Source organism: Amblyraja radiata, chromosome 24, assembly GCF_010909765.2.
Source record: "Amblyraja radiata isolate CabotCenter1 chromosome 24, sAmbRad1.1.pri, whole genome shotgun sequence".
Lineage (NCBI taxonomy): Eukaryota > Metazoa > Chordata > Chondrichthyes > Rajiformes > Rajidae > Amblyraja > Amblyraja radiata.
The window spans coordinates 28,088,206-28,115,637 of NC_045979.1; the positions used below are offsets into that span (position 1 = coordinate 28,088,206).

Below are 27,432 nucleotides of genomic sequence, written 5' to 3' on the forward strand. Positions count from 1 at the left end.
TGAAGGTGTGTAGGTCAGATTACACTGCCCTATGTTTGGGGTTACACAAAATTGCTGGGGAAACTCAGCGGGTGCAGCAGCATCTATGGAGCGAAGGAAATAGGCGACGTTTCAGGTCGAAACCCTTCTTCAGACTGATGGGGGGTGGGAGAAAGAAGGAAAAGGGGAGGAGGGGGAGGAGCCCGAGGGCGGGCGGATGGGAGGGTGGGAGGAGACAGCTAGAGGGTTAAGGAAGGGGAGGAGACAGCAAGGGCTAGCAAAATTGGGAGAATTCAATGTTAATGCCATAAGGACGCAAGGTCCCCAGACGGAATATGAGGTGCTGTTCCTCCAATTTCCGCTGTTGCTCACTCTGGCAATGGAGGAGACCCAGGACAGAGAGGTCGGATTGGGAATGGGAGGGGGAGTTGAAGTGCTGAGCCACCGTGAGTTCAGGTAGGTTATTGCGGACTGAGCGGAGGTGTTCGGCGAAACGATCGCCCAACCTACGCTTGGTCTCCCCGATGTAAATTAGCTGACATCTAGAGCAGCGGATGCAGTAGATGAGGTTGGAGGAGATACAGGTGAACCTTTGTTTGATGTTAGCTTCCGAAGAAAAGCGCAGCAGGGCGGGTACAACATGTCCGCTTTTGAACAGTCGTGATCACGAGGCCATCTCCAAACCACATCAACCCGGCACTTGCTTCTGCAAGCTTTCACACTCTCAAAGCACCCATTCTTCCTACGACCAGGAACTTGCAACCATCAGCGCAGCAGACAACTGTCATTCAAAGGGCAAAACATAATCGCTTTTCAAATTAGGAAACCTCGTTTGGAGTCATCTTCATTGGAGTCAGCCTCATTGGTGACCCTCGGACTATCCTTGATCGGACTTTGCTGGCTTCACCTTGCACTAAGCGTTATTACTGTGTCATATTACACTGTAAATGGCTCGATGGTAATCATGTATTGTCTTTCTGCTGCCTGGATATCACACAACAAAAGCTGTTCATTGTACCTTGGAACACTGACAATAAACGGAATGGATCTTCAAGCTTGCTATATGCTCATTCATAATTCCTGCCTACCCATAAAAGGGTCATATAACACTATTACAAATAACTCCATCTGTGAGATGATGCCTGGTAGAGTGACGGCTTCACACCTCCAGCCACTTTTTGAGTTTTTCTCAGATCTGTGTGAGATTTGTGTATTCTCCCTGCGATCATGTGACCTGTGTAAATTTATACAATCACAGGGAGAATTCTCCAACCCCACACATCTCCACTCCAGGAATGAGTGGGTTAGCATATGATGAGCGCCTGACAGCACTGGGCCTCTGCTCACTGGAGTTTAGAAGGTTGAGGGGGGGCTTCGTCGAAACTTACAGAATAATGAAAGACTGTTTCCACTGGTGGGAGAGTCTAGGACCAGGGGTCATAGTCACAGAATTAAAGGGAGCTCTTTTAGAAAGGAGGTGAAGAGGAATTTCTTTAGTCAGAGGGAGGTGAAACTGTGGAATTATTTGCCACAGAGGGCTGTGGAGGCCATCAGTGGATATTTTTAAGGCAGAGATAGACAAATTTTTGATTAGAACGGGTGTCAAGGGTTATGGGGCGAAGACAGGGAAATGGGATCAGGAGGCAGAGATCAGCCATGATTGAATGGTGGAGTAGACGCGATGGGCCGAATGGCCTAATTCTACTCCTATAGCTTGTAAACTTGTGATGATAGACACAAAGTGCTGGAGTAACTCGGTGGGTTAGGCAGCTTCTCTGGAGATAAAGGATGGGTGATGTTTCGGGTCGGGACCTTTCTTCAGACTCTCCGAATGTCCATAGTAAAGATGAGGGAACGGGGGCCTGGAAACTGTAAGTCATTACAGAGTCGAAGGGCCTATGAGAATTCATGAATGTGTCAAAGGACTTGTGAGGTGTGAGAGTTTCATGACGTTGGGATTCTGGGCCTCCATTCCCTCATCTTCACTATGGACATTCAAAGTCTGAAGAAAGGTCCCGACACGAAACATAGAAAATAGGTGCAGGAGTAGGCCATTCGGCCCTTTGAGCCTGCACCGCCATTCAATATGATCATGGCTGATCATCCAACTCAGTATCCTGTACCTGCCTTCTCTCCATACCCCCTGATCCCTTTAGCCACAAGGGCCACATCTAACTCCCTCTTAAATATAGCCAATAAACTGGCCTCAACTACCTTCTGTGGCAGAGAATTCCAGAGATTCACCACTCTCTGTGTGAAAAATGTTTTCCTCATCTCGGTCCTAAAAGATTTCCCCCTTATCCTTAAACTGTGACCCCTTGTTCTGGACTTCCCCAACATCGGGAACAATCTTCCTGCATCTAGCCTGTCCAACCCCTTAAGAATTTTGTAAGTTTCTATAAGATCCCCCCTCAATCTTCTAAATTCTAGCGAGTACAAACCAAGTCTATGCAGTCTTTCTTCATATGAAACGTTTTTAAAAGCTATTTTAAAAGCTAGTAAAAAGGTTTTGCATTTGCTCTGTGGTGTTTTGGTTTAGGTCCAGGCCTGAATCTCGAGGTATTCGCAACCTTCACAACAAAAGATGATAAAAGGGAAGACGGTGATCAAAGTGTCAGCGCACCCAAGTAGCAGAAAACTACAAAGGATAGCTGACCGTGAAGATATTAAAACAGTGTTGTAAGGCCGAGTCAAGTCTCCTATGACAAAGACAAACCGTCAAGACACATTCAGATCTCCGCCCAGCACTCAAGGGATTAATTCGCATCTCATGGCAGGAATGCAATTGTATGATTGAAAATAAATATCCTTCCTCCAATCTGACAGCTCCGCTATTACTCAAGTAGATGTAAACCCCAAAATAATAGAGTTAAAAACGCAACAGTAATTCAATCTCAAAAATACAGAGGAGATGGAAACTGTACAAAGCACTCATCGCATGTTTGTAGCATGCAAGGCTGAGTATACACAGTTAATCATTTAGCAATTATGATTTATATCACAATTCAAAGAAAGGAGATTTCTGCCTTGAAACCTATTCTCAAGTATCAAGCGGTGCTGGCTCGAAGGGCCGAATGGCCTACTCCTGCACCTATTGTCTATTGTCTATTGTCTATTGTCTATTAGCTATCAGTCTGATATGCTACAACTATGCCACTGGACAAGAGACACAATGCACCTTAATATCAGTAGCCTGTTGTCAACTGCTGTTGGGACATGACTGTAAACTGAGCAAAGGGGGAATCAGACACTCAGGGAAACATTGTTTTTATGACAGACCACCCATGCACTTAGACAGCTAGCTTCAAGGCAACATTACACCAAGAATCCAGAAATCAGAGCAGGAAGATTATTAAAGGATTGGACACGCTAGATGTAGGAAACATGTTCCCCATGTTTGGGCAGTTCAGAACCAGGGGCCACAGTTTAAGAATAAGGGGTAGGGCATTTGGAACTGAGATGAGGAAAAAACATTTTTACACAGAAAGTTGTGAATTTGTGGAATTCTCTACCACAGAAGGCAATGGAGGCCGATTCACTGGATGCATTCAAAAGAGAGTTAGATAGAGCTCCTAGGGCTAGCAGAATCAAGAGATATGGGCAGAAGGCAGGAACGGGGTACTGATTGTGGATGATCAGCCATGGTCACATTGAATGGCAGAGCTGGCTTGAATGGCCTACTCCTGCACATATTGTCTATGTATCTATGAATCTAGGAGGAGGCCATTTGGCCCCTTGAACCTGTTCTGACAGGCAAAATGATCTGTCTTGATCTGCCCCAGGCCTCACCTCAATAATTCAATCAATGATACTTTATTTGTCATACTTTATCATATTAAACTAAATGTTACCTAAATAATAATTTTATCACGCTAAACTAAATTAAATTAAACATTGATAATTTACCTCCTCTTCTGTGCCAGTTCCACATAGCCCTCAACTCCCCGTCTTTCAAAAATATGTTTGTTCTCTCTTAAAATGCCGCCCTCCACAGTGATTTAAGTTCCGCACCCTCTGAGGTAGGACATTCCAAAGATTCACCACCCTCTGCATTGATTTGAAATAACTTCAATAACTCGAAACAGCGGGGTGATCGGTGCTGGTCGGTGCGTACTAGGTGGGCCGAAGGGCCTGTTTCCGTGCTGTATCTCTAGAGTCTGAAGACATCGCATCTTGAGACCTTTGGTTTTCTCCCCTACTCCACAGACGTACAGGTTCGTAGGTTAATTGACTTGGTGTATGTGTAAATTATTTTTCCTATTGTGTGTATGATAGCGTTAGTGTGCGGGGATCGCTGTTCGGCACGTACTCGGTGGGCCGAAGGGCCTGTTTCCGTGCTGTGTCTCTAAACTAATATATTAAACTAAACTAAACCCTACACACAGGCCCAGAACGTCCACTGCTGAAGTTTCCTCTTGAGCCCCAGACCAATGTTTACATACTCTTCCTCCCTCTTCCTGCATCCGTTTTAGATTATCATCAAGAACTCACAGCATATAATTAAAGGCGAGTCTTATAAAATGCTGTGGTTTTCCAGGTAAATAAAGTTTACCATCACTTTAGATGGTTTCTGATATCGGATTATGCTTCTCAGAACAGAGACTATACTGGCACTCAGACCAGTTCTACCTCTTTGAGAAAGTATTTGGAACTTAACTAAGGAAAGCTTTACCCTACATCTTATGAGACAATCTGAAGATTGTAATAAAAAGACGGTTAGGTCCAGTCAGATGTGTTACACACAGCTACGTAGCTTCATGACTTAATGTCAAAATTGAAATTCTATTTATTTTCTAATTGTGATTACTTTCTCCTCTGAATTAATGATAGGAATGCTTCTAATACCATCTTAACACAGGAGTTACGGAGCCAGGCTGTGATCTGTGCACAGTGACTTGTCGATAGTGTTGCCAGCTGTCCCGTATTAGCCGGGACATCCTGTATATTGGGCTAAATTGGTTTGTCCCATACGGGATCGCCCTTGTCCCGTATTTGACTGCTACTACTCGGGTCGAGGAGACTGTCGGGTCGGAGCACCGTGTCTGGACCCGCCTCACCCGTCCCGACATAGTGCAGCCCATGGAGTGCAGCAGCAGCGCCTCGCCCGTGGCCCCGTCGGTCGTCAGCCCGGCCAGCTGTCCGACCTTCGGACCCTCGCTTACCGCTGACACCACCACCTCCAGTTTAAATTCCATTTGGAATATTTTGGAGGACCAAGAAACCAAGAACCCCCCCTTCTCATGGCCGATCATCGGGTCATGAGTTGCATGCGGTGCCGGGCTTTGCATGCTACGTTGCGCGCCCCGGTGCCCGGACCAAAACTCCTCAGCTGGCCCGCCGGCTGGGCTTTGTGTGCAGTCCAGCACCCGGGCCAACTAATCATTCACCCAGCCACGGCCAAGTCGGTCAACGAATTTCCGTCGGGAGTTTGTCTCTTATTTTGACCTTTTGTCCCTTATTTGGGAGTGAGAACATTGGCAACCCTACTTGTCGGTGAAAGTTCATGTCTCTTGCCTAACAAGGACACAAAGACCTGTTTTTATAGTAACAGAGAGTTTCATGTGTGTATAGTGGAAAATGCTGGAGGCACTCAGTTGGTCAGGCAAGGGCGGCACGGTGGCGCAGCGGTAGAATTGCTGCCTTACAACGCCACAGGCCCGGGTTCGATCCTGACTACGGGCGCTGTCTGTATGGAGTTTGTACGTTCTCCCCTTGACCACGAGGGGTGCTCCAGCTTCCTCCTCCACTCCAAAGACATACTGGTTTGCAGGTTCATATGGCTTTGGTACCAAAGCCAAATTGTCCCTAGTCTGTAGGATAGTGCTATTGTACGGGGATCGTTGGTCGGCACGGATTCGATGGGCCGAAGGGCCTATCTCCGCGCTGTATCTCTAAAACTAAAACTAAACTAAAACTGCGGAGAGCAAATTAGAAGTAATATTTTCTCCACAGATGCTGAATATCTCCAGCATTTTCTATCATTGTTTTAATTTCTAGCATCTGTAATTATTTACTTTTCAGTCACATGTGTATAAACCAAGCCATTTCAAAGCAATTCCAAGACTTTGGATCCATTCTTACCTAATTTTAGTTTAAATTTGGTTTGGAGTTACAGCGTGGAACCAGGCCTCCACGCCGACCACCCTATAGTTCACACTATAGTTCTCTGTTATCCCATTTTCAATTCATACATACTAAGGGCAATTTACAGATGCTAATTAACACATAAACCTGAACGTCTTTGGGGTGCGGTAGGAAACCGAATATCCCAGAAAAAAAACCCATATGGCCACAGGGAGAAGGTGCAAACTCTGCCCAGCCAGCACCTGTAGTCAGGATCAACCCTGGATCAATGGCGCTGTGAGCCAAGTTAAACTAATCTCTGCCTACACGTGATCCACCTCTCTCCGTTATCAGAATATCCATGTTCCTAACTAAAAGTCTTTAAAACCCATTATCTTTGAGTTGAGTTGAGTTCAGTTTGTCACGCATACTGAGGTACTGTGAAAAGCTTTTGTTGCGTGCTAACCAGTCAGCAGAAAGACAATACATGATTACAATCGAGCTATTTACAGCGTATAGATGCATGATAAGGGAATAACATTTAGTGTAAGGTAAAGTTCTATCAAAGATAGTCCGAGGGTCTCCAATGAGCTAGATAGTAGTTCAGGATGGCTCTCTGGTTGTTGGTAGGATGGTTCAGTTGCCTGATGACTGCTCGGAAGGAAGTTCCAGAATTCATTTGCTACCTAAAGTCAAGGGGTCGCCACGGGACCTACCTGTTTTGACAACCTGATGGTTTCTCTTTATGTCCTGAGATCATCCTTAAACAAAGACCTGCAAAGGTTTTTGTTGCCAGTAATGATATCCTGAAATGTCTGACCAAGCGTTGCTCACCGACACCAGACCAGCCTCACATACTGTCATTTCTTACCCCATAATAAGCACTTTGTACTATTTTACATTTCCTCTCAATATCATTAGACCACCTACATTGGCTCTCATCAGCCCTCACACAGACTGGCAGGGATTATTTCACTTAACCTAGTGTTAGAAGCATCCCTACACTGTCACCAGGTAGGAAATAACTGCAATAAATCTATTAAAACAGGAGTGGCAGGAAATGGGGGTAAGCTTTTTAAAAAGTCGTTTGATCTTAACTACACGTTATATTTTTAGATTACACAGTGAATGAACTTGAAGGGATAATTTTAAAAGCTTGAACTATCAACAAGAAAATTCTCAAAGTTAAACTAAAAACAAAATCTCAAAGGCATAGGTGAGCTTTGGGACAATGAGCAAATGTTGCCCAATTTTGGCAAGTTACACCCATCGGGAAAAAAAAATAGATTAGTACATAAACTCACTTTTATTTGGTGGGCTATCACTTGATCAAAATATTTTTAATGGCTTTGTGTGATAAATTATGCTTTGTAAGCAAGAGTATGTTGGCAGAGATTCTGCCCCTGGAAAGTGAAGGAGGGTCTCGACCCGAAACGTCATCTATTCCTTTTCTCCAGAGATGCTGCCTGACCCGCTGAGTTACTCCAGCTTTTTGTGCCTGTCTTCACCAGAAATATCAACAGGATAAGCATAAGTCATGTTGGTAGATGGAAGAAAGTTAGCTGGGGCATTGAAATACTCGATACTTTTTGAATAATGGAAAATGACTCTTAACATTCATTTAGAGTCATAAAGTTCTACGGTGTGGAAAGAGGCCCTTTTGGCCCAACTTGCCCAGACACAGACCAACTTGTCCCATCTTCACCTGTCCCATGTCCCACTAAACCTGCCCTATCCATATACTTGTCTAAATGTTTAAGAAGGAACTGCAGATGCTGGAAAATCGAAGGTACACAAAAAAGCTGGAGAAACTCAGCTGGTGCAGCAGCATCTATGGAGCAAAGGAAATAGGCAACGTTTCGGCCCGAAACATTGCCTATTTCCTTCGCTCCATAGATGCTGCTGCACCCGCTGAGTTTCTCCAGCTTTTTTGTGTACCAACTTGTCTAAATGGTTGGGTACAGCTCCTTTCAAGACCGCAAGAAAAATTGCAGAGAATTGTGGACGCAGCCCAGACCATCACACAAACCAATCTCCCTTCCATTGACTCCATTTATACCGCACCCTTCCTCGGCAAGGCCAGCAGCATAATCAAGAACAGGTCGCACCCTAGCCATTCCCTCTTCTCTCTTCTCCCATCGGGTAAAAGGTATCGAAGTGTGAAAACACATACCTCCAGATTCAGGGACAGTATCTTCCCAGCTGTTATCAGGCAACTGAACCATCCTACCACAACTAGAGAGCAGTTCTGAACTATACTATCTACCTCTTTGGACTATCTCGGACTATCTTTGATTGGACTTTACTGGCTTCATCTTGCACTAGATGTTATTACCTTATCATGTATCAGTACAGTGTGAATGGCTCGATTGTAATCATGTATTGTCTTTCCGCTGACTGGTTAGCACGCGACAAAAACGTTTCACTGCACCTCGGTACACGTGACAATAAACTAAACTCAACTACTTTTCCTGGCTTTCATTCCGATTCCAGAAGGAAATGTTTATTTCCTGGTCAATCAAAATGCACCACTACCCCAACATTTAATGACCTATTATCCAACATAATTGTCGGCAAAATGTCACAAATCGTCACTGCGTTTTGAATTGCCTTCCATGAGTTTCACCATTTACTTTCCATGTACATGCAGGCTCGGATTGCACAATAGCACAGCAGATAGTGTGTCTGCCACATAGCTCCAGCTAGTCTGAGAATTAGGGTGAGAGAGACTGGGTTATGGGGAAATGTGGGGAGAGAGAATACTTTGAGAGGTAAAATGTGCTGAATGCCTCCCCCCAGTGTCACAGGAAAGATGCTGCAATGAGAATACTGTATATAAAGTTAAAATCTTTGTCCTGATACTCTGAGGCTGTACCCTCTTGTCCTAGACTCTGCCACTAGTGGAAATATCCTTTCCACATTCACTATATCCAGGCTTTTTATTACTTGATAAGTTTCAATGAGATTCTCCCCTCATCCTTCCAAACTCCAGCGAGTACAGGCCCAGACCCATCAAACGCTCATCATATGTTAACCCAATCATCTCCGGGACCATATAATAATAATAATAATAAATTTTATTTATGGGCGCCTTTCAAGAGTCTCAAGGACACCATATGTAAACCCATCTCAGATATATGGCCCAAAACTGCTCACAATACTCCAAATGCAGTTTGATCAGTGCCCTAAAAAGCCTCAGCATTACATCCCTGCTTTTATATTCCAGTCCTTTTGAAATGAATGCTAACATTGCATTTGCCTTCCTTACTACCAATTACCAACCTGCAAGTTAACCTTTTGGGAGTCCTGCACCAGGTCCTTTTGCATCTCCAACTTCTGAATCCTCTTCCCATTTACAAAATAGTTTATAACTTATTTCTACAACCAAAGTGCATGTTTGTACACTTTGCTATGCTGTATTCCATCTGCCACTTCTTTGCATGAAGAAGTTGCCAGATGAAGTGGTAGAGCTCGGTACAAATCCGATATTTAATAATAATAATAATAATAATAATAATAATAATAATAATAATAATAATAATAATAATAATAATAATAATAATAATAATAATAATAATAATAATAAATACTTTATTGATCCCATCAGGGAAATTCAGATGTCCAGAAGCCCTCAACCACCAAAACCCACACATTCAAAACGAACGCAGACAGAAAATACATAAAATACAACGTGGACACTACCTGAGAGCAATAAATACTTCAAAAGATCAATAATTACCAATTAAAAATTAAATAAATGCAAAAATGCATCCCCTTACAGCCTAGCGATCTGAATTATAAAATCTAATGGCTACAGGGGTGTAGGATCTCCTGAACCGCTCAGTTCTACAGCGCAAGGAGAGGAGCCGGTTGTTGTTCCCAGTGCTCTTTTGACTCTTTGACACTTTTGGACAAGAACATGCAAAGTAAAGGCTGAGAGGGATATGGGCCAAATCTGGGCGGGTGGGAGTTGTGTAGATGTGGCATCGTGGTTAGCATGGGCGAGATGGGCTGAAGGGCCTGATTCCCTGCAGCATGACTGTTAATGTTACAAAATTGGATATTAAATTGATGTTATTAATACTCAGTACAAGGCATTAAAAACCACCATGGTTACAAATTGAAACCAGGGCTCGTTTGCAATACTGCATATTAACAGGTACGTGCACATTTGATAAAAATCCACCCAACGTTTCCATGCACTTTCCATACCTCAGTGTCTTCTTCATTGTGCAGTGGCTGAGTGTACGAGTCCGGTTTCCGTATTAGTGGATCCACGATCATCAGGAATGCCATGTACACTAGGAGAGCTCCAACAACAGTCAGGTAGATGATGATTGTTACCTGTGAAATGACAATCGCAGGCACATTCCTCATTGGGTTGTAATTATCTGCCTAGTATTTGCTTATTTTATCATTACTTTCTATGAAACAAATGCAACTTCTTTATTTGAAAGTGTTGAAGTACAGGGGCAGAGTTAGCTTCCGTTGGAAAATCAGAAGATCTGGAACTTTTAAAAGCAATCTTAAGAACAAAAAAGTTATGTTCTACAGAGATTATTCTGCATCAGACTCCATTATGCAAGGCTCCAAACACCATCGACCAAATTACTTTATTTTTTTTTTAATGCATTTAGTATTTTTTTGTGTGAAGACAGGTTAAAAAAAATGTTTATTTGATTAATATCTTTCCATTTCAGGTTCCTTATTTTTAATGCTCTGGCTCAATGTTTGTAGAGCCAACACTTTCCTTTGCTCAGATCCTCCACTTTATGTATCCCAGAAGTGTTTATATATTTTTAAAGTACTTCTTTTGGGCGGCACGGTGGCGCAGTGGTAGAGTTGCTGCCTTACAGCGCGAGAGACCCGGGTTCGATCCTGACTACGGGTGCTGTCTGTACGGAGTTTGTGCGTTCTCCCGTGACCGCGTGGGTTTTCTCCGGGTGCTCAAGTTTCCTCCCACCCTCCAATGACGTACAGGTTTGCAGGTTAAATGGTTTTGGTCATTATAAAGTTGTCCCTAGTATGTAGGATAGTGTGAGAGTATGGAGTGATCGCTGGTCGGTGAGTAAAGGAGAGTTTCATTCAGCCAGCAAAGGTCTGGAATGTGCTGATAAATTCCTACCCCACTGTGTACAGTGATGGAAAGCACAAAATGAAGCACAATATATTTTTAATGCATTCTCACAATCTGCTCAAAGTCACCCAAAACGAGTCACATTGATTAGTGCAGGTGCTCCTCTGAGCTACTCTCAGGGTTTCGGGTGGACATTGCATCGATGTTGGAGATGCATCAGAGGGAATCGAGGATTAGGTGTACCTTGATTGTAGTAGTGCTTCTTTCTTCATATTTACACTCGCACAGCAGACAGTAAGCCTCCACATCACGACCAGGTACCGGCATGGGCTCCACCACGTGCAGGCAGTTACTGAAAACAAACGACACTCAACGTGAATGAGTAAGCGTGACTCTCAATAAAGCACATAACTTTTATAATGCAGTAAGTTCAAACGGAATCTGTTAAATTGCAAAGTTTCTGTAAATGCAAGGACTTTGGACAGTCATAGACAATAGACAATAGGCAATAGGTGCAGGAGTAGGCCATTTGGCCCTTCGAGCCAACACCGCCATTCAATGTGATCATGGCTGATCATCCCCAATCAGTACCCCATTCCTGCCTTCTCCCCATATCCCCTGACTCCGCTATTTTTAAGAGCCCTATCTAGCTCTCTCTTGAAAGCATCCAGAGAACCTGCCTCCACCGCCCTCTGAGCACAGACTCGCCACTCTCTGTGAGAAAAAGTGTTTCCTCGTCTCCGTTCTAAATGGCTTACTCCCTATTCTTAAACTGTGGCCCCTGGTTCTGGACTCCCCCAACATCGGGAACATGTTTCCTGCCTCTAACGTGTCCAAGCCCTTAACAATCTTATATGTTTCATAACATTAGATTATTGGCACATGAGTGATAGCGACCGTTTTGTCGAACATTTGAGCTTGGTCTGCCAAGGGCTACCTGATCTCCTGGTCGCTAACCATTTTAACTCCTCTACAGATTCTCATAGTGACCTTTCTGTCCAGGGACTCCTCCACTGCCAGAGTGAGGCCACACAGCTCGTCATATTCCACTTGGGCAACTTACGATGCCCAACAATGGTATGATCATTGAATTCTTCAATTTTAGGTAACTTCTAACAATCTCCCCTCCCCTATGTCCCCCACAACCCCTTTTCTCCCCCCCCCCCACCTCCCCTGTGCCCCTCCTAGACACAGCCATTTCTCCCCACCCCCTACATTCTTCCATCTGGCTTCACAATTGGCAACTCTAAAATCCCTTTGTATCGCACTTTTTTTCTTCTCTGGCCAGTTTGTAGTGGGCTTTTAAATGTGTATGTGTGGGGGGGCGGGGGGTGGGTGGGGGAAACTGTAACCTCCCTGCACGGGGACCCGACCTTTTCCCTGTCGGGTCTCCGTTGTCGTTGGGGCCTAGCACCGTGGAGCGGCCTCCAACCGGAACGACCTGAGGGCTCAAGTCACGGAGCCGGCGGAGCTGCGGACCTACCATCGTGGAGCTGGCCGGCTTCGGAGCCTGGAGAGTTCGCAGCGTGGAGAGCTGCGGTGGCGCGCGGCTGCGACCCGATTCACTGTGTTGGATGTTTGTGTAAATTGTGTTGGTGTGTGTCTTGGTTCTTTTCTTGTATGACTGCAGAAACCAAATTTCGTTTGAACCTCATGTGAGGTTCAAATGACAAATAAATGGTATTGTATTGACCAACCGAGTGCCTGTAAAAACAGTCTTGCCTGTGTTCACCGATTACCTGCCATGTTTTATCCTGTCCCTCCTCTCGTCTTGCTTTCTTCTACTCTCTTCTGACAATCAGTCTGAAGAATGGTCCCAACCCAAAATGTTACCTATCCATGTTCTCCAGACATGCTGCCAGACATGCTGAGTTACTCAGCACTTTCTGTCTTTTCTTTTGTAAACCAACATCTGCAGTTCCTTGTTTCCGTATCAATGGTCGAGTAGATTTCCCCTTATATCTCCAGTTCTTTGGCAGTGAGTGAAAGTGGATGTGCAAGAGGCTGAGGGGAAGGGATGTGCAATGTGGAGGACTAGAAGAATGTATTGCAACCCATCTTATTCGGCAGCAAACATGCCTAAAGTTAAGGGGCAAAAGCTAAGGGCAAATAGATAAAATAAATGCTATTGAAACCAAAACCAAAGGACCATTCAGTAGGTCAGGCATAATCTATGGATGGCTCTATATTAATACATGCTTCTGTTTTCTCCAGAACTGTTGTCTATTCTGCACTGTATATCGCTTGCAATCTCATTTTGCTTTTAAAACAGGTAGGTTGGGAACATAAACCAGGTTCCAAATGCTCCAGAGAATCGTTTCAAGTAACTATTGTTTAATAATGAACGTAAAGGATATGGTGCATTAAGTAAACTAAATAACAAAATAAAAGCCAGATATACAATTGATTGTTATAGAAGATCACTTATTTTATGGCTTAATGAAAAATGAAATTATAACCCTGCACTGAAAGAAATAGCTACACGAAGGCACTCTCTATCTGTGCCCTGTGGTCACCATATACCCCATATCATCGGCTTGATATTTATGAGAAATTGATTGATTCAATCAAATTCATGAATTATTGGACCATAATTAGGCCATTTGGCCCATCGAGTCTACTACGTCATTCAAACATGGCTGATCTCTCTTTCTCACTCAACCCCATTTTCTTGCCTTCTCCCCATAACCCCTGACACTGGTACTAATCAAGAATCAATCTCCGCCTTAAAAATATCAGTCGACCTGGCCTTCGGTAATGATATATTATTATGCATCAATTAAAATGACAACTTGCACTAAATGGCTCTTGCACCTGTCGAAGATGTTCCACAGGATCATAAGAAATGAAATACTGCAGGGTATAAAGAGATGGGAGGGCAAAATGCTTGGTCAAGGTGGTAGTGTCTAAGGCTACCTTAACGGAGGGAAATGAGGGAGCGAAGTAAAGGGATTTAAATTTAAGAGTTCAAGTCCAAGGCAGACAAATAAATAGCTGCCAACAGTGGAGCAGGGAAATTGAGGGCCACTCAAGAATTGGTGCAGGGCATGTCTTGTGAATATAAGTCCCATTCTCTTTAGGCGGCATGGTAGCGTAACGGTAGAGCTACTGCCTTACAGCGCCAGAGACCCAGGTTCAATCCTGACCATGGGTGCTTGTCTGCATGGAGTTTGTACGTTCTCCCGGTGACCCCTGTGGGGTTTTCTTTGAGATCTTCGGTTTCCCCCCTCACTCCAAAGATGTACAGGTTTGTAGGTTAATTGGCTTGGTATAAAATGTAAACATTGTCCCTAGTGTTTGCAGGATAGTGTTAGTGTGCGGGGATCGCTGGTCAGTGCGGACTCAGTGGGCCGAAGGGCCTGTTTCCATGCTGTATCTCTAAACTAAACTAAACAAAACATGCTCCAATGAATAAGTCAGTCACTACCTACACATCCATGCATACATGTTACAAGTGAGTCACTACCTACACATCCATGCGTAAATGTTACAAGTCAGTCACTACCTACACATCCATGCGTACATGTTGCCCGCATACAACAATTTGATTATTGAAGTTGGGGTGGCCTCGGTTCTGGAGTGGACCCAGGTCATAGAGTCATAGAGAGAAACAGTGTGGCAACAGACCCTTCTTCCCACTTGCCCACACCGGCCAACATGTCCCAGCTACACTATTCCCACCTGCCCGTGTTTGGTCCATATCCCTCCAAACCTGTGCTATCCATGTACCTCGCGAACTGTTTCTTAAATGTTGGGATAGCCCCTGCCTCAACTACCTTCTCTGGCAGCTTGTTCCATACAGCCACCACCCATTGTATGAAAAGGTTACCCCTCAGATTCCTATTAAATCATTTCCCCTTCACCTTAAACCTATGCCCTATGGTCCTCGATTCACCTACTCTGGGCAAGAGACTCTGTGTGTCTATCCGATCTATTCCTCTCATTATTTTATACACCGCTATAAAATCACCCCTCAGCCTCCTGCGCTCCAAGGAATAGAGTCCCAGCCTACTCAACCTCTCCCTATAGCTCGGACCCTCTAGTCCTGGCAACATCCTCGTAAATAGGTCGAACTGTTTTCCATCCAGTCTGCAGATTAACTCCACCTTATTGGGAAATTTGTTGGTGATTAGAGGCATCACGGCATTGAGAAAGATTGAAAGAAGTACTTGGACAATGACTGAGATCAGATTACAATTGTTACAGACCCCATTGATTAGGATCGCACTTTGCTGGCCATCAGTTTAGTTTGTTTATTGCCACATGTACCGAAGTACAGTGAAAGGCTTTTCGTTGCGTGCTAACCGGTCAGCGGAAAGACTATACATGATTACAATCGAGCCATCGACATAGTACAGATACATGATCAAGGGAGTAATGCAAATAATGTTTAGTGCAAGGTAAAGCCAGTAAAGTCCGATCAAAGATAGTCCGAGGGTCTCCAATGAGGTAGATAATAGCTCAGGGCTGCTTTTTAGTTGTGGTCAAACAGCAAACTTAAGAATGGAGACCAATTTCTGTGGGCAGCCTCATTTTAAAAGAATGATCCACCATGTATCTTGATTAAGTCGACATATATGCATCCTGCAGAACAGGACAGAGTTAACGTGCATAGTTTAGTATCGATGGGGACCTGATAGTTTGCATGGACATGGTGTATCATAGGGTCTGTCAAACTCTTCAACTCCACCCACCATTTTGAAGACCCAATCATTTGAAAAGTCAGGTAGACCTCACTCCACAGAACCATCAGGCTCTTGGATACGACACAACACCAACTTTCACCATGAACTTCCATAGACTGTCCTGGGTTGCATGAAGGACTTTGTGTTATAGTGTTCAGAAATGTATTGAATTTTGTTTATTTTATATGATCTGTGTGTATTCCGTTTACAGGCCTTTTATGCTGCAGCAAGTAGGAATTACATTGTTCCGTTGTCGGTGCACCTGGCAATTAAACACTCTTTACTCTTGCTATAATATAGTTGAATGTTGTGAGTTCCCCTGTGTGTTCTTGACTGCAGCTGGGAAAAGTAGACCCAGGATTCACAAATTGTTCTTGTGCACCATCTACTGGTTGGTAATCGATTAACATACACACTGCCTTGGAGAAGTCATAAATATAATGTAATACATTTCTCACAAGCATCACTGCAGCTGAAAGTTCAGCCATCTAATGCTGTCGAGCAAGAGCTGGGACTGTAAGCTCAGAAATAATCATCTTGTTTTTAATAATCCATCCCCATTCTATGGTCAGCACAGCTCTAAACAATGTACAATACAGTGCCCTCCATAATGTCTGGCACAAAGGCCCTTCATTTATTTATTTGCCTCTGTACTCCACAATTTGAGATTTGTAATAGAAAAGATCACATGTGGTTAAAGTGCACATTGTCAGATTTTATTAAAGGGTATTTTTATACATTTTGGTTTTACCATGTAGAAATTACAGCTGTGTTTGTACTTAGTGGCAGCGCTGTTGAACGGCTGCGGCTCGCCTGCAGTCCGTCTGTTTTTACTTTTTTGTGTTGTTTTTTTTGTCTTGTTTAGTTAAATTTTTGGTTATTAGGTTGTGTTATGTGTGGGGGGCTGAAACAGGGCTTTCTGTCTCTCCCTTCGGGGGAATGCGACTTTTTCTTGTCGTATCCCCCTTCTCTGCCTCCTTCTGCACTGAGGCCTGATGGCAGAGCTGGCGGCCTCCAACCTGCAACCGACCTCGAGGCTCCGGAGGTAGAGCCAGCCAGGACTCACCAACTGTGCCGTCTTCGAGCTGTGGCGGCGTTCGGGCAGCAGCACGACTTGGCGCTCCGGCGAGGGCGGCTCGGCGCGGGGCTGGAACGGCGCTCCCGTGAGGGCGGCCCGGCACGGGGTGGAGACGGTGCTCCGGTGGCTGAGGTGGCGTTCTGGCAGCGGCGACCTGAATCCGGGGCTCGGCCGCGGGCCAGCGGGCGACATCGTTGGAGCTCGCAGGTCACAGGCTGGTGCCTGTTTTCCGGAGCTCCCGCGGCAACAGCTGCGTCCGCTGGACTGGAGGGCGGCAGCTTCGACCACCCCGGGCCGCGGAGCTTGAACCGGCCCGTTCGCGGAGCTCGGTGAGCCGCGGGACTAACTTACCATCGCCCGGTGGCGTATCGCCTCAGCGCAGAGGGAGAAGAGGAGGGAAGAGACAGTAGAGACAGGCAATTAAACACATCTGAGCAATTACACATGCCTGTCGGAAGCAATTATGATACTGCCTGTAAGGGAAATTCATTTCGTTGTCTCTAACTGAGACAATGACAATAAATTTGAATACAATACAATACAAAGTAACCCTAAGATTTTTGCCTCCATCACAGTGAGGAGGTGCTTGGTGAACTCACTGTGGTGGGTGTTAATTTGTGTTTATTGTGTGTTTTGTTGTTTAATATTACATGTATGGCTGCAGGCAATGACATTTCGTTCAGACCGAAAGGTCTGAATGACAAATAAAGGATCTAAATCTAAGTCTAAGTCTAAGTCTAGACAGATGGCTTCACAGGCATGGGTAATTGCTCAGATGTGTTTAATTGCCTCCTAAATGCAGGTATAAGAGAGCTCTCAGCACCTAGTCTTTCCTCCAGTCTTTCCATCACCTTTTGAAACTTTTATTGCTGTTTATCAACATGAGGACCAGAGTTGTGCCAATGGAAGTCAAAGAAGCCATTATGAGACTGAGAAACAAGAATAAAACTGTTACAGACATCAGCCAAACCTTAGGCTTATCAAAATCAACTGTTTGGAGCATCATTAAGAAGAAAGAGAGCACTGGTGAGCTTACTAATCGCAAAGGGACTGGCAGGCCAAGGAAGACCTCCACAGCTGATGACAGAAGAATTATCTCTATAATAAAGAAAAATCTTTATTATAGAGAGAATTATAAAGAGAATTATTAAAGAAAGAACTTTTACTTCTATAAATTTGTCACTTAGAGTTTTTAAACTGCTGCGCGCTCCGCAGGGCTCCTTGAATTTCTCGAACGTGGCGGTGGCGGCGGCAATCGTTATCGGCACGCAGGCACGGGTGAAGGTGTGGGGCAGCGCGGTGGGAAGGTGGCTGTGGCGGCCATTACTCCCTCTGGGAGAGGCCGTCTATGGAGACCCGCCATTCCTCTGTCGATCACGGGGACTCGGGTAATCGTGACGCCTTTTCCTCGCTGTTGATCCCGATCCCACCTGGCAATCTCTGGCCATCATGGGGGGGGGTGACCTCCTCTCCGTCTCCCCCGCCCGATCATCTGTCATGCGGGTGGATAGGCATCCCCTCGCGGAAGCCACGATCGGCCGGCCCTCCGAACGGGACATCTATCTATCTATCTATCTATCTATCTATCTATCTATCTATCTATCTATCTATCTATCTATCTATCTATTTATTTTTAGATATTTAATTTATTGGAAGCAATTGTGCAAAGAAACTTCAGTTTTACAGCTTTGTAACAGCTTCAATTTTAACATTTTCCAAAAAGTTAAATTGAAAAGAGAGAGGAGAAGAGAGAGAAAAAAGAAGAGGGGAGATATACCCATCGACCCACTCATACTCCCGCTCACTCAGCCCTACGAGTAATTTCGAATTTGTATTCAATTATTGTGCTGCTCGAGAAAATCAATAAAAGGTGACCATACTTAACAAAATTGTTCTGGTTTATCATTCAAGATAAACCTAATTCTCTCTAGATGTAATGTGTCCGTCTTTTCTGTAATCCACATCTTCACTGAAGGAACTGCAGCCTTTTTCCAGAATAGAAGTATGAGTTTTTTTGCTGCTATTAGACCAGAGTCGACAAAGCATCGCTGAGAGACAGTCAATTTGCTACATGCCTCTGGTATTCCCAGAATTATCAGTTTTGAGTCTGGCTCTAATATGATTTTAGGTATATTGGAATACTTCCATCCAAAAACGTTCTATTTTTGTACACACTACAAAACTGTGGGTTAAGATGGCTTCTTGAAACTGACACTTATCGCAAAGAGGGGAGACGCTGGAGAATATTTTGTTCAGTTTTGTTTTTGAGTAGTATAACCTGTGCAGCACTTTGAACTGCACTAGGCAGTGTCTGGCATTTAAAGAGCAAGTATGGATATATTGTAAGCTTTCGTTCCATAAATCATTTGAGATTGGTTGACCCATCTCATCTTCCCATGCACGCCTATAAACCTCAGATGATGGGGTGTTGATGTTTTGACATACATTGTAAATGTAGGATATCAACTTCTCTGTATCTGCTTGTCTATTCAAACACTCACTGAGTTGATCTAGATTTGCAGTGGTGTAGTCTTGCATGTATGTTTTCACATAGTCCCTAACCTGGAGATATCTGAAGAAATTATTAGTATTCAAATCGTATTTCTCCCGCAACTCTTGGAAGGAGGTTGATGTCGGTTTCCAGACGTAGAATTTCCCCTCTCAGGCTCACGGTTACTCTGACACCATGTAATGTCTGCTGTATGTCCCTGTTGTGGCTAGCACCATGAATACACGTCCGACACTGACGCCATCTTGGAAGAAGCGTTTTATTTCCATCACTGGAATGGGGTTGAGAGGGAATTATAGATCAGCCATGATTGAATGGCGGAGTATACTTGATGGGCCGAATGGCCTAATTCCGCTCCTATAACTTATGAACTTATAATACAGTCAGTGCTGAATAATCATGTCTAAACACAATGTTATAGCATGCAGAATAGTCAGGGGGAGTGCTGTGTCAGATGAAGTATGCAGGGCCAGCATGGTACCCTGCAGAATACCCCATGGAAGTATTCAGGCATACTTTATATGCAAGAAAAGGATTTTATCACACAGAGTGCAGAGTGCTTGTGGTGAATCAGGGAATATTTAGTTTGTCATTTCTGTGTGTAGAGGTTGGCACACAGTAAATATATTCTCCCGGTGATAGTACCCATGATCTCTCAGTGGATGAATGCTGGAAGCTGTGAGCTGCCAGTGTACACGCAAGCCTTTTTTACATGGACTGCACAATAACTGTATTGCGAGTTTTACTTCAACTATCATAATTTCATTGAAAATACTTAACGAGCAGCAGACAGTTAATTTTGCAGCAATGCTGTGAAAGGTCATCAGGCTGAACCACGAACCTCTCTGCATGGATGCTACCTGACCCGCTGAGCATTTTCAGCCTAAGACAGGCACAGAATGCTGGAGTAACTCAGCAGGTCAGGCAACATCTCTGGGTCGAGACCCGTCTTCAGACCGATGATCAGTCTGAAGAAGGGTGTCGACTGAAGCATCACCGATTCCTTTTCTCCAGAGATGCTGCCTGACCTGCTGAGATACTCCAGCATTTTGTGCCGATCTCTGGTGCAAACCAGCATCTGCAGTTCCTTCCTGCACAGAGTATGTTCAGCCTGTCCTGTTGTTATTTTTCATATCCAGCATCTGCAGTTTTCACATTTCATCAATTCTTCATTTTTGAAAACAAGAACCAAGGTTTCCATCCAGTTAATTAAAAGCAGCTCAATTTATAAATAGTGTTCTATATGCCTGATTCAAAGATTCAGTCCAAGCAGAAATTCAACACAAGGGGCGGGACAGTGGCGCAGCGGGTAGAGCTGCTGCTGCGTCACAGTGCCAGAGACACGGGCCTGATCCTGACCTCAGGTGCTGTCTGTGTGGCAATTGCACGTACGTTCTCTCTGTGACTGCATGGGTTTCCTCCCACCTCTAATGAACTCCGGGTGTGTAGGTTAATGGGCTTCTGTAAATTGCCCCTAGTGTGTAGGAAGTGGATGAGAAAGTGCGACAACATAGAACTATTGTGAATGGGTGATCGATGGTCAGCGTGGACTCAGTGGGCCAAAGGGCCTCTTTCCATGCTGTATCTCTAAACTCGAAACAAGATTGGACTGCTCTTTGCATTTAATAATTTGTGATTATAAAGAAACTGTAGTTTATCCATAGAGTGTCTGCATCTGCAAGTAACCACAAATACCCTATAGGAACATACTAATTAGGGAAGTGCTGATGGGGGGAACACAACCTTCTTGATACATGAGAACAGACTGCCCAGTAACCAGTGTTCATTGATGTGACAGCTTTGAAGTCTAAGGTGGATTAAAACAGATTTTTTTTGTATTAGCTTTAGAGATGCAGCGCGGAAACAGGCCCATCGGCCCACCGATTCTGCGCTGGCCAGCAATTACTGTACACTAGCGCTCTCCTACACACTAGGGACAATTTACAATTCTTTCTGAAGCCAGTTAACCTACAAACCTGTACTTCTTTGGAATGTGGGAGGAAACCGGAGCAGCCGGGGAAAACCCACACGGTCCTTTCCAGAGATGCTGACTGGCCCGCTGAGTTACTCTGGCATTTTGTGTCTATCTTAGGTGTAAACCAGCATCTGGAGTTCCTTCCTGCACATTTATACTGGTACGATATGATACAATATAAAGTTATTTATCCCTGAGAAAGATAGGTCTGCCAATAGTCAAAAGATACAGTTACAAGGCATAGAAAGTGTAATGTACATTATAATAATATTAATAATATTGAAGTGACCAGTTATTGCATCGCACAACTTGTCTGGTACGTCAGGCAAATTGGTAGTACCCAAAACATGTAGAACGTGTGGAATCATTGATAATGAGTGGCTAATTGATTAAAGTATGAAGGGTCCCAACCCAAAACGTCACCCATTCCTTCTCTCCACAGATGCTGCCTGTCCCGCTGAGTTAAGGGCCTGTCCCACGAGCATGCGCCTGCATGCGGCAAGCGCGACCTAACGTGGTCGCTTGAGCCGTACGGCTTCGCGGGGCCAGTCCCACTTCGATCGTCGGAGCCGTACGGAGTTGTGCGGAGCTGGTCCCGACATCGCGCGGGGCTCCGAAAAACTGACAGTGTTCAAAAATTCCGCGCGGCAACGGCCTTCCGGCCCGCAGCCTCCTTGACGCCGTACGCACCGCCTCGACGGGCATGCGCAGCGTCTCGACGCCGGACGCAGCGTCTTGACGCCGTACATCACGCGCGTGCTTCCCGCGGACTTCGCTCGAACTTCACATCACTCACTCGACCTACGCGTGGCTCACGCTTCCGGTTTGGTCGCGCTCGCCGCATGCAGTCGCATGCTCGTGGACCAGGCCCTTTACTCCAGCTTCTTGTGCCTATCCGAGGTTTACACCTTGCAGGCCCTAATAACAATCGGCTTTTTCAGTAGAAATTGGAAAATAATATTCTGGGGATAGAATAGTGTTGCTTTGGACAGATGTCTATTGCACTCTGGTGCGCTGCACTAGTTTCATCCGTCAGACCACACGCAGGGAACTTAAAAAAAACCCCGTAAAAACATCAATTAAATGCAAACAAATACAAAACTGTCAGTAAGGAGACCCTTTTATTTTGTTTTTCAAAGACTTTTACGTGTCTGATGTAATGTCATCATAATCTGTGTGATTTACTTCAGCAGCTGCCTGAAGCACTTCAATCAGTAACAGATCCCTGAGATGCAGGAAGATTGCTCCCGATGTTGGGGATGTCCAGGACAAGGGGTCACAGCTTGAGGATAAGGGGGAAATCCTTTAAAACCGAGATGAGAAGAACTTTTTTCACACAGAGAGTGGTGAATCTCTGGAACTCTCTGCCACAGAGGGTAGTCGAGGCCAGTTCATTGGCTATATTTAAGAGGGAGTTAGATGTGGCCCTTGTGGCTAAGGGGATCAGAGGGTATGGAGAGAAGGCAGGTACGGGATACTGAGTTGGATGATCAGCCATGATCATATTGAATGGCGGTGCAGGCTCGAAGGGCCGAATGGCCTACTCCTGCACCTAATTTCTATGTTTCTATGTCAAGTTACAAAACTGTTTCTGTGGTGTAGTGTAGTTTATGCAGCTTTAATGATTTTACAGTGTGAACACCTTTATGTCTTGGACGTTTGTCCAAATAAATGAATGGTATGTATGCTCACACGCAGTATTGGAAATGATCCATGTGATGATATCAAATGGCTCAAACCAGCATGTTGGCCTTCAAGTGTAGAAAGGAACTGCAAAGACTGGTGTATACTGTAAATAGACACATAGAGTAACTCAGCGGGTCAGGCAGAACCTCTGGAGAAAAGGTATCGGTGACGTTTCGGGTCTGGACCCTTCTTCAAAGTAGAGGGGTAGGAACAGGAGGTAAGAAATGGCCAGAACGATGACCAGTTACTCCTGCACCTTCAGTCTATCGTTGGGGTGGAAGATTGCAACCTTCATGTGGTCCACCCTGTTTCAACTAATGCAATCAACCCAACGTGCACAAACAAGATAGAAACATAGAAACATAGAAAATAGGTGCAGGAGTAGGCCATTCGGCCCTTCGAGCCTGCACCGCCATTCAATATGATCATGGCTGATCATCCAACTCAGTATCCTGTACCTGCCTTCTCTCATTACCCCCTGATCCCTTTAGCCACAAGGGCCACATCTAACTCCCTCTTAAATATAGCCAATGAACTGTGGCCTCAACTACCTTCTGTGGCAGAGAGTTCCAGAGATTCACCACTCTCTGTGTGAAAAATGTTTTCCTCATCTCGGTCCTAAAAGATTTCCCCCTTATCCTTAAACTGTGACCCCTTGTCCTGGACTTCCCCAACATCGGGAACAATCTTCCTGCATCTAGCCTGTCCAACCCCTTAAGAATTTTGTAAGTTTCTATAAGATCCCCCCTCAATCTTCTAAATTCTAGCGAGTACAAGCCGAGCCTATCCAGATCAAATAGAACAAGTTGACCTGCAACTTTTGGCTGTGCACGCCATTCGCAAGAAGAAGAAGTCTATCGTTGGTCTTCATATTCTCTTTGGAGACTCCGGACGTACTTCAGTTTAGCTCATTGGTCAGTACACCTAACCCACTGTAATAGGAGATTACAGGGCTTTTTAGCAAAATGGCAGGAATAATTGTTAGTCAGTGGTCTCAAGGAAGGAAACAAAGTGTGTGATGTGCAGACATGCTTCAAAGTTATGTCTCTGGATCATGGAAAGGCCCAGATAGAGTTGATGTTAGAGGATGTTTCCACTAGTGGGAAGGTCTAAAACCAGAGGGCACAGCATCAGAATGAGAGGGACGCACCTTTAGAAAGATGAGGAGGAATTTCTTTGGTCAGAGGGTGGTGATTTGCCACAGACGGCTGTGGAGGCCAAGACATTGGGTATTTTTAAAGTGGAGATTGAAAGGGTTTTTGATTAGGAAAGGTGACAAAGGTTATGAGGAGAAGGTAGGAGAATGGGTTTGAGCGGGAAAGACAGATCAGTCGTGATTGAACTCGATGGGCTGAATGGCCTAATTCTGCTCCTATGACGTATTCACATGACTACACTTTACATGCAAGGTCACCCCAGCATATAGAATATGGAATATTACAGGATATAAAAAGGTGTGAGGAAGTATCTTGACCCGAAACGTCACTTATCCATGTTGGCCCGAGATGCTGCCTGACTTGCTGGGGTACTCCAACACATTGGATCCTTTTTTTTATATAGAACAGTAAAGCACATGGACAGGCCCTTCGGTCCACAATGTTTGTGCCAACATAATGCTGAAATAAACCAATCTCACCGGCCTGCGTATCATCCACATTTCTACATTCCCGGCATATCCACGTGATTTCCAGGCAATCTCTGGATTGTAAATCCTCAGAGTGGAAAAGATGCATTTGGGATGGCACTAAACTGCTAGGATCATGAGACCAGGAGCATTGTGAAACATTCAGGAGCATTAGCAACCTCCGGGAACCGCACTGAAACCTTGGGTGGGGCGCAAAGTCTCCAGAGGTTTCCGTTCAGGTTTCCTAAGTGGGACAGGGGCATTAGACGGCACCTGCGGCTAAATCTTTCACTTTAGATTCAGAACTGTGTTGTCACATGAAACCTCTGTGTCTTTTTTATTTAAAAAAAAATAAAAGATACAATTTTGGGAACTTGGTGTCCCTGCAGCTTGTAGAACCTCAATGACTTCTGGATTTAAAAGGTTCACCACCTACTCACATTCCACAAGGGAACAAACTGTGTGGAACAACAGGAGCTCACAACAAGTTAAAAAGTGGCACTCAAGTAAATATGTTTAAGAAAGAACTGCAGATGCTGGAAAAATCGAAGGTAGACAAAAAATGCTGGTGAAACTCAGCGGGTGAGGCCGCCTCTATGGATTGAAGGAATAGGCGTTGTTTCGGGTTGAGACTCTTCTTCAGACAGATGAAGAAGGGTCTCGACCCGAAACGTCGCCTATTCCTTCTCTCCATAGATGCTGCCTCAATAAATATGGTGCTATTACATTAAATATTTGAATGTTTTGTCAATGTAACAACCAGGCACGTGCCGCCAGGGTAGGCAAGGTAGGCACTGTCTGCACTGACTAAAATTATAAAATGGTAATTACTAAATATAAATAGTAAAGGCATGGGAGAATTATGCCTATCTATGGGATCGATCTCTTAGGTAGGCATAATTCTCCGTGCATTTCATCCGCAGTAATTGCAACACGCGAAGGTCTGTGCAGCCCACGTGCCGTTGGCGCTGCTTGTAGCCGTCAATGACGAGCGGGGTTGAAGGCAGCTGAAATTCTGCCTTTGCTGTACTGCGCATGCGCAGCGCTAGTTTCTTGGCGGGTTTTTCAAATATGGATTGTCATTATCTGAAGCGTATTTTAAGAAACAAAGAGAGAAGAATGGAGTTTGTGTACCGATAATGTGTAAGTACATTTCTTGGTGCTTTATGGTTTTAAATGCCGTATTTCCCAGGGTGGGGAGGGATTCCTTTCACAGTGGATGGGGAGTCTGGCCCGGGGTTAAGTTGCGGGGAGGGCAGGAGCGTTGTGAAGGAGGGGATCGGGATCATGCCAGTAACCCACTTGCGACGCTCCGGGCACGGAGCCACCGCATTGAAGCCGGGGGTGGGGAGGGGGGAGTAGGGAGAAGTAGCTCGGGTGGCTGTGAGCGGCTGCCGGGACCGGACAGCGGAACCGGCCGCCACCACAGCGCCTTCTGCCGGCCCCCGCTCTCCTCCGTCTAAAAACCTCTCTCCTGCCGCTCGCCGGCCTCACTCGTGTCAGCCGCTTCCCGCAAATCCTTAAATTCCGACAGCGCGATCGAGGTTATTCACCTGTGGGAATTTAAGGATTTGCGGGAATCGGCTGACATGAGCGAAGTCGGTGAGTGACAGGCGAGAGGTGTTCAGACGGAGAGCACTACCAAAGGTGATCGGGCTGGCAGAAGGCGCTGAAGTGGCGGTCAGTTCTGCTGTCAGGTCCCGGCGGCTGCTCGTTGTCACCCGAGCTGCTTCCCTTCCCTGGACACAATGTGGTGGCTCCGTGTCTGGAGCGCCACGGCAGCGGTGAGTGAGTGAGTTACTGGCATTATCCCCGTCCACCACCTACCATTACCCTTAACCCCCCCCCCACCCATTCAGTAATTCACAATAAAGGAGACTTGGAAACCTTGGGCAATTGAATTGTTACTGTTTTTATTTTTATTTTTTATTTTTACGGAGAGAACAATCTGCGTATGCGCGGTATAAGTTTTTTTTTTAAAGCCGACTGAGTAATCACTCGAGTCACGTGCCTGGTAACAATAAACCATTGCCATCAAGTTTCATTGTACTTCATGTAGCCACGTGCTTAAGTCGCCTTCCAACTATCCATCGACAGTCTGCTTCAAGACCATAAGCACCATACTACTCCTCTCTGTTTAGATAACTTACAACCCAACGGTATAAGCATTGAATTCCACAATTTTAGATAAACTCTAACAATCCCGCCCCCTCCTTCCCTCCCCTGAACCCCATCCAGACTCGCTCCTATCTCGCCTCTCCCCCTCGACTCCTTCCTCTAGCTTCACAATTTTCAACTCTTCAATCCTTTTGTCTCACGCCTTCTGTTTTTTTCATCTCTGGCTTATACTTCATCAATCTGCTTCCAGTCAAAAAGCAATCGAACATTTTTGAAATTGCGCTATTTAGAAGCCTGTTCATTTGAAGCATGCAACGTTACTGAGATATTAAGACCAATCTTACCAGTCTTTTTGGGAGATGTTCTTGTTGTAGATGTGGCCGGTCAGGTTCCTGTACGGAGGACAAATGCACTTGCACCTCACATCTCCCGAGCTCTGGAGAAACAAACAGAAATCGTAAGCATTTCCCAACGCTACTCAAACATGACTACTTTCTACATTCCTTAACACTGTCGAACCAGAATCAAGGAAGGATAAACTGCATCGCATGCACGCTACACCTCCAAAGCAGCAACACATACAATAGAACACTGCAGCAACACTAATATAAAGTCCAAGACGAAAGCTCGCAGAAACT

The 27,432-nt window shown here is 45.0% G+C and overlaps 1 protein-coding gene across 1 annotated transcript in view; it reads right to left on the reverse strand.

The window, feature by feature from the left end:
* Positions 1-27,432, reverse strand: part of tmem9 (transmembrane protein 9) — a 50,911-nt gene that overhangs the window by 16,539 nt on the left and 6,940 nt on the right. The window contains exons 2-4 of the mRNA XM_033042766.1: positions 27,139-27,230; positions 11,363-11,471; positions 10,255-10,386 (exon numbers count right to left, since the gene is read on the reverse strand). Of these exons, the coding sequence (XP_032898657.1) occupies positions 10,255-10,386; positions 11,363-11,471; positions 27,139-27,230 (333 nt within the window). The remainder of the gene's footprint in view (positions 1-10,254; positions 10,387-11,362; positions 11,472-27,138; positions 27,231-27,432) is intronic.